This window comes from Nothoprocta perdicaria, unplaced genomic scaffold (genome assembly GCF_003342845.1).
Source record: "Nothoprocta perdicaria isolate Ctin4 unplaced genomic scaffold, notPer1 scaffold_26, whole genome shotgun sequence".
In the NCBI taxonomy this organism is placed as follows: Eukaryota; Metazoa; Chordata; class Aves; order Tinamiformes; family Tinamidae; genus Nothoprocta; species Nothoprocta perdicaria.
In genome coordinates, this window is record NW_020455488.1 from 203262 (window position 1) to 211329 (window position 8068).

At 41.1% G+C, this 8068-nt stretch overlaps 1 protein-coding gene across 3 annotated transcripts in view; it reads left to right on the plus strand.

The window, feature by feature from the left end:
• Nucleotides 1-8068, plus strand: part of SV2B (synaptic vesicle glycoprotein 2B) — a 57143-nt gene that overhangs the window by 44185 nt on the left and 4890 nt on the right. For all 3 annotated transcript variants that reach the window (XM_026040504.1, XM_026040503.1, XM_026040502.1), the window contains exons 7-11: nucleotides 1389-1499; nucleotides 2409-2497; nucleotides 3227-3391; nucleotides 5924-6057; nucleotides 6981-7181. In XM_026040504.1, the coding sequence (XP_025896289.1) occupies nucleotides 1389-1499; nucleotides 2409-2497; nucleotides 3227-3391; nucleotides 5924-6057; nucleotides 6981-7181 (700 nt within the window). The remainder of the gene's footprint in view (nucleotides 1-1388; nucleotides 1500-2408; nucleotides 2498-3226; nucleotides 3392-5923; nucleotides 6058-6980; nucleotides 7182-8068) is intronic.

Consider the following 8068-nt stretch of genomic DNA (forward strand, 5'->3'; position numbering starts at 1 on the left):
CTGGGCCAGGTCTGATGCTGAGCCTGGCTTGTCCTTGATGGACGCAACTTGCTGCGTTGGGGTGCAGGGAGATTGCAAGCTGTGTGCACGGGGGCACGTGGGTGCTGAGCAGAGTCGCACGTACTTGGCTGGTGGACATGAAGAGGCTTTTCAGATGCCTCTTGGGGACCAGCGTGTAGGCTGCCTGGGAGCAGGTGCTGTCATGTTGGTATGGGGCTGGTCCTGCTTCTAGTGCAARGAGGAGTCGCTTTGAATTCACCTATGCAATTCAAGAACATGTATCTTCAAGTAGGACGCCATGAGCATCTGTGCTGGCTGCAGGAATCTGGAAGAGGCTGTGGAGCACCCGTTAGGGCTTGTTCCTGCAACCAGTGGGGACGTGACCACTGTGCACCCGTCTTAAATACTGTGCCTTGGGAGCTGGGTGTCTGCAGGTTTACTGACATCCCTTGGCAGGAGTGGAGGTTCAGTTTGGCTGGTGTAGTACAAACTGTCAGAGTCTGTTTTTCTGATAGGCCAGAAGTTGCCAGTTTGTCGTGAATCAGCTGTTAGAGGGACAGTTCCCAGATCTGACATTTAAACCATGCCAGCAAGAAGAACACAATGACAGCACAGCCAAGCCAAGCTCATCTTTCCTACTCAGTAATTTATGCAGTAAATTTTCACCGACTTTTTATATTTACAAACAGATCGTGCCTTGCTTATGTCCTTTGTTCAGTTACTCAGCACATATTCCCTGGTATTCATTTTGAGGCTTCACGAGCGGTCCAGTTAAGTAGCAGTGTTGCAAATTCAGATTGATGAAGCCAATTGACTTAGGGTGTGATTTTATTTTGTGACTGGATGCATTTCAGGTGCAAAGRTTTCCATCTCGACATTTGTTTGTTATAGAAGTTCCGCTAGCAGAACTTTAAATGTGCGAAACTGGGGAATTTTCCTTATAGTGGTGTTTGAAGAAAGATCCTGAGGGCACAGTTTCCTGTAGATGCAGTTGGCTAATCACGAAGATACTTTCTATAGTAATTGCCCAGACCTAGTCTCTGATGGAGAATCTAACAGATACAGAAATCACCTAGTGCACAGACAATAGCCAATAAATGAAGAYTGAAGAGGATGTGATACATCTGAAATGTTTCAGAGGAGGAGAGATGAATACAGAGAGAGAAAGGAAGGAAGCAGGAAGGAAGATGACTCTCTATAATAAAATCTTTTACTATAATAGGATCAATTAACTCGTACTCTAGTGATAATGTTCAAGGAAAAGATAGAAAGAGATACCTGAAGGCAAATATTATCCAGAAGAGAGTGAAATTTAAAATCTACCCCAGATCAACCCAGGTAAATTTGTTCTCTTTTTTTTTTTTTTTTTCTTTATCATTTTTTCTCAGGTTTCCTATATCAAAACTCCAAAGCAAGTAGATGAATTTATTGAAATCCAGAGCTCTACAGGCACCTGGTATCAGCGATGGCTGGTCAGAATCACGACCACTTTCAAACAGGTGAGAATTAAAAATAACTCACGCAGTGCCAAGGAGGTCCCAGACTGACCCTTTGAGCAGCATGGTAGTCAAGCTGTGCTAATGGCAGAGCTTTCAGCATGAGACAGAGCCCCAAGCACTTGGCTCGTCTTCTGAACAGTTACATATTGGTTCCCACACGCCCAAGCCTAAGTGAATTTAGCATCCCCAGTGGATTTGTAAAAGCACTTGCTCTTTGCTCTTGCTGAGGGTTACATCATCTCTTCACCTAATATAAATTTTTCTGCATGCTATATAGGTTACCTGTGCCCATGCAGAAGTTTGTGGAAAATCTTGCTAGATGCTTCTAGTTTCAGAGGATGGGCTRAAAGGACAGTCTTAATTATTAGCAGGGCAGATGGTGCTACTAGGTGTATGTGGCAAGAATAAGAGCATGAGGAGCTCTCCTGGTGCTTTTATCCACACTTGAATTCATCCTACTTGTCTTAAAGTGTCAACTATGTTTGCTTTTTGCCCTCCAGTTAATTCAGTTTGAAAGCAGCCCTGAGACCATACATATATGTGAAAAGATGTTCGGATGGTCTGAGAACAGGCTTATATCCACAGCTAATTGCTGTAAACTGAGGGAGACCTTGCATTATCCCAGCCCATCAGTGAAACAAACAGTTCTAGTCATGCCCTCCAGCTCATTATAGAGTGTTCAGATCAAGTACCATGGGATATAAGCTGAATATGTGATCTTTCTGAAAGCCAGGAATCTACCTCAATAAATATAACTTCGAACAAACACTAAATATAAGCCACACATCTGACTTTCCCCAAATGAACCCTTTTTACTGAAAACATTAAATTTATGATGCACTCAAAAATTAATCTCGCAACTCTCTGCTAGGATTTGCTTGCAGCTAACTCCTTCTTATGGATTTGTAGGTCTGGGACAATGTGCTATATTGTTTAACAGCCCAGTACAGGATGAACACACTGTTTCTGGCTGTGGTTTGGTTTACAATGGCCTTAAGGTAASGTACTTCTCCAATCTTTTCAGGAAACTAGAGTTGTTTGAGGGCTCTCAGAGTCTGAATAATTACTTTTCATGTTTAAATAAGAACTTACAAAAATAATTTTAATAATTCTTATTTTAAAGTCTTAACTTTTAATATTTTTTATTTTTTAAATCATATTTTAAAGGCTTTATGTGTTAAACCTTGCTCTCCTGTGAAATACTGACTGATCTGATTGCTTGTATGAAAACAAAATGTGCTCAGGACAGAGCAGGACTTGATGRGCTGTTACTGGTATATGCTAGTATGCAGTTTGTCACCACTAGATCTTTCATTTGATCCAGTCCACGTGCCTTGTATCTCCAAGAGTCTCAGCCTGAACCTGCAGTTCAAGAGAAACTTCCATAATTTTTGCAGCTCTGTGTATTTTTTGGGAGCAATACCCTACTGTATTTCCCAATCAAGGAGCCTATGTGAGTGAAAACTAGCTGAGTTGTCCTGCTTTAGGCTAGCTAAGATAGATCAATGTGCTTCTGAGAGCAGTTAAATATTTCTGCCATACAGTGCAAGTGCTTACATTAGAAAAACACATTAATAAGCCCAGTGTCAGAGCTGAGAATTTGCATCAGAAATGCATTTACCTTAGAAACCTGGCAAGTTTACATGTTGTGCAGTAAATCTTGAGAAAAACACTGACATTTGTGCAGGATCTTGTTTGCCTAACGTGTTCCTCCCATCTGGCTGCAGTTACTATGGCCTTATCGTCTGGTTCCCTGACATGATTCGGTATCTGCAAGAAGAGGCATATGAATCTCGCGTGAAAATTTTTGAAGAGGAAGAAGTGTCACATTTCACCTTTAACTTCACTCTGGAAAACCAAATTCACAGAAATGGGGAGTATAAAAATGACAAGTAAGTGAATAGAACTTGGCTTGATTGGTACTGGAGTGGAGATGACACATTTGGATAAGTAACCAGTTTCAAAGGACACAAAATGTATTTCTAGGAAACTGCTTCACTTTCTGCAAAACTGAGGTTCTTGGCGTTTYKTTTGAACACACTCTGTAACTCAAATTCCATCAACAGTTTTTCCACGGACTTGATATTCTTTTTATCCTGCTTTTCACACCTACCTCTGCCACCTGAACCTTCAGACTCAAGGAAATGTGTCTGAGAAGCTTTTGCAGAGTCCAGCTCTCAGTAGACCCYCTTCGCAACTGCCTGCTGAGGGCAGTGGTAGGGAATAGGTGCATGCCTGGCAGAAGTGTCTTCTCTTTCCTTAATATACACTGACATCTACTGGTTTGTGACAGCAGATCACATCTCCTGTAACAAAGCTGCTGCTGCTTTCTGAAGTCAGACAGCTGTTTGCTTAAAGTCCTTCAGATAATCTACCCCATTCTGCAGTACCCCGTTCTCAACGCAAGCTGTGTCATGGCCCTCAGCTCTACTGTTGTGATTCTCCCACAACTAGATCTGCCTCTCCCCGCTGTTTCACCTTCTCTGTTACTGCTTTGAAGGAAATGACGTTGTTCTAGCAGGTTTTTGTCCTTTTGTCCTCTTTGTTCTGGACCTGCATAACTGCTCTGAGCTCCACACAGTAGAAAACCTGGCGATTTGTAGCAGACCATTTGTGCCTTTTGAAATCCCAAAGTAATAGAGGTAAATTCACTCCTATATTAACTCCATGGAGATCCTATAGCTCCCAGTACACTAGACATTGTGCTACTCAAGCTCTCTTGTGCTGTGTGGGGAAGTCCCACTGGACATTCAGTGTTACATGACCTGCTTGTGGTTTTGCTCTTCACAGCTGGAGCCAGACCCCATTGCCTATCTGGATGTTCTTTTTACCTTAGGAACAGCTTGTCTGCTTTTCTTTGATGTATATCAGATGGAGATTGATAAAGRTTTCTCCTGGCGTGTGCTCCCACATCCTGACAGAAACTTTCACTGCAGGAAGGAGCTGTCCTTGACCATCCAAATCTAGGRCCATAAATTCTACTTCCCTATATATGGAGCAGTTAAAGCATGATGAGATATGGATTTATGGACCAAGGATCCTTGTCTGGCACCCAGATGAAATGCTTGGATTTCACTAATTTCCTTGATAATAGACAGTCAGCACAGTATGGGTTAAAGACCTAAAATTGTCCTCCACATTTCTGTACTACTTCATCTGCCCTCTCCAATTCAATAACTTAAAACCTGATCAAACTACATTCTAGTCATGCTCAGCACATACCTCATTATGATTTATAGCTCCGTGTTTCCCCTCCAACCATTGACGGCAAGTTAAAACACTCAAGCTATTGCTATGTGACTTTCTCATAGATTCATCTTAAGAAAGAAGAGAACAGGATTTTTAAAAGCCTTTAGGAGTAAACATATTATAGGCCATTACTGAGCAAATGCCTGATTGTCTTAAACTTTGCTGTAACTTGAGAGGCCTTCTAGATGGAGCAAAAGACTTAAGTTGCCTTCGTGTTGCCTTTGGAACATTAATAATACCTGCTAGAAGCTAGTGTTCATATAATGGTGTGAATACCTGTCACTCTGGACTTTTGTAAATGCTTGTTTCAATTAAATTTCTGGGTATATGTTAGAAACCTTTTTGTTTGATGATATTTGTGCCCTCTGTAGCTTATAGAGCAATAAGACATGCACTTAATAGCTTTTTATATCTTCAAAACATGCCTACGAATTAACTAATACATCTTTCCAGCAGCCCTACAGAATCTCTCTGGTAGATCAATATGGGGTCATGCTTCAGGCAGGCAAGGAAGAAATGTCAGGCTTCTCATTCAAGAAGAAATCAATCACCTGATGCCAATGATTACTTTTAGCATGATTTATTTTCTCTACATTATATGCAGTCCTTGAACAGAGATGGGTACGAGTGGTACACAGATTATCTCCCTGCTACCTCTAAAAGTCATCACGAATTTTTGCTTGTAGTTTGAACAACTGTCAGAAGCTTTTCACCAAAAGGCTCAATAGACAGCTGATAATGGCTGTTTTGATTTATGCTTGAGGAAGGGGCAGGATATGGAAGGCAGCAAGGTCAGTTCACAAAGAAAATGTCATGCGTTGAACAAAATGATGTTGTCTTCACGTGGATTAGTACTGAAGTGAGAGGATTTGTGTCCACACTGTCTCAGCCATTTTTCTTTGATGTGACTATTCTGAGGAAAAGAAAAGCTGCCAGAAATTCTAAAAGTTCCACCTCTTTAAAAATCGTTTAAACTCATCTCTCCTAATAAGATATGAAATATATAAGCACTAGGTTGGAATTTATGGGGAAATAGTTATGTATTCAAGCAACTCCTTTTCTGTAAATGACTTTAGGAATAGTCCTTACTAATTTGTCTCTTGAAATGACCATTGCACACTGCATAATATAGAGAGGGTTCAAAGCACACAATGAAACCATTTCCTGCCCCACAGATTTATTGGCATGAAATTCAAGGAGGTGAGATTTGAGGACTCCTTGTTTGAGGATTGCTACTTTGAAGATGTGACATCCAGTGAGACCTTCTTTGAAAACTGCACCATCATGTCCACTGTCTTTTATAACACAGGTAAAGACATTCCTAATAGGGTCTAGTCTCTATAATTATGAAGTACTTGGGGAAAAAAGGATGATGGGGATTTTTGTGTTTGTGTATGTTGTAGGTAATGACAATGATGAGAGAAAAACAAGGGTGAAGGAACCAGCTGCTGTCTTAGCTTTATGGCCATTTGGTTTTTGGAAGAAAATCATGGCTTATAGCATGGCCAGATATTTTTAATTTCCTGCAAGCTGTTCTTAATTGTCTATGGGGGCTTGAGCCTGTCAAAATTCTTGCTACCACTAGCATTGCCCCCCAGCTTGAGGCTATTCTCATTTATTACTTAGGTTCTGATTATTGCTTAATTCCATGCTTCCAACAATGATTTGAAAGGAGGTTTCAAGCTGCTCTGTCCGTGTTTTTAACCACATGGCTTCTGATATTATTTGTTGCTGYAGGGAAAATGCAGAAAAACTGCTCTCAGACTTTGGCAGGTTTTAAGGCAGTGGCAAAATGCCCAGCAGTTTACTAGCTCTCGATTCGACAAATTTGGCTTAAAATATGATTTTTGTTTTCTCCTTTAGTTCATATCCAACCTCTGGTTGATGATCCTAAGCAATAAAATAGTCATTAATTTTTTCTGAAAATCCTTTCCCTGTCTTCTCTGTCAGAGGACAAGATGTAGTRCCATGACAGTGACATACTGCAGTGCCCCAGTCCTTGTGTGATGGGGGTACTGGTCTGGGCAATTCCACAAATATAAGGGAGCTTATGCTCAGTGGATGCATAGCATGCAGCTGTAGTTTGCCCCTTAAATACCARTTAGGAAGGGTCATTTCCATTTGATGGACAGCACCCCTCAGATTTCAGTTGGCTTGTGATCCTGACTCCTGTTGCTGCAGTGTGAAGGAATGAGTTCAACAGGACCAAGTCTCTGCCTCTTTCCCTCACAGATCTCTACGAACACAAATTCATCAACTGCAGGCTTATAAACAACACTTTTCTGAAGCAGAAGGAAGGCTGTCACCTGGACTTCGAGGAGGACAATGACTTCCTAATTTATCTGGTCAGCTTCTTGGGCAGTCTGTCCGTGCTGCCAGGGAACATCATCTCTGCACTTCTCATGGACAAAATAGGGAGAATCAAGATGATTGGTGAGTTGGGATGGCAGATGTGTGGCACGATTTGTGAGTATGAGCAAATAGTCAAGGTCGGTGTGAAGATCTSTCTGTATCTACATGTATTTCATACAAATGGAGCAGATTCAGATAGAAATGAGTTGCTCCCATATCAGATGGAGCAGAAAGGTAAAATGTCCMAAGGGTAAAGCACCATGCTGCAACTGAGCACAATTTGGGTCTGCTTCTGCAAGCAGTCTGTTGTAAGGCACTGGGCAAGTTACCTGCTTCTCCCATACCCTTTTTCTGTACATCTATATAATCTCGCTTTTTTTCCTCTTGACCCTTCTGCAAAAGACCATGTTTTATCCAGAGTTCAGCATGACAGGCTTTGAGCTGATATGGGACTTTTTGATGCTACTGGATTAATGTTGATGCCCATAACATTCAACATCCAAATAAATGCAAGAGCTTTTGCTTGTAGCAATAAATATTTATGAAGATTATTTCCCATATGAAATACAAAAAGCTCAAAAGATTGTATGGTAGATTGAATGACCACATTACAGCTTAGAGGTAGAGTCACCCTTCTGYCTTACAGGACTAAGATATCACCTTGTAAACTTCAAGGTTACTTCTGGTGGCCTTTTTTTCCAATGTTCAGGCCCTGTTTTCTAGACACAATGGGGATTTGTCTTGGGAGAAAGAATAGGAAGAACAATSTGCTGAAGGTGTAAAAAATGAATCTCTTGAGCTCACCTATCCCTCTCTTCTAAGAGTTTAATTAACTTAGCCTGGTGACCTCATTGTTAGTCAGATGAAAAGACAAGCAAGACGACCCATGTGTGTCAGCCAAGTCCACCTTGGGAGGGGAAAAAAATAAGGTTCATATAATGAATTTGGAGAGGAAAAAAAAAAAAAAA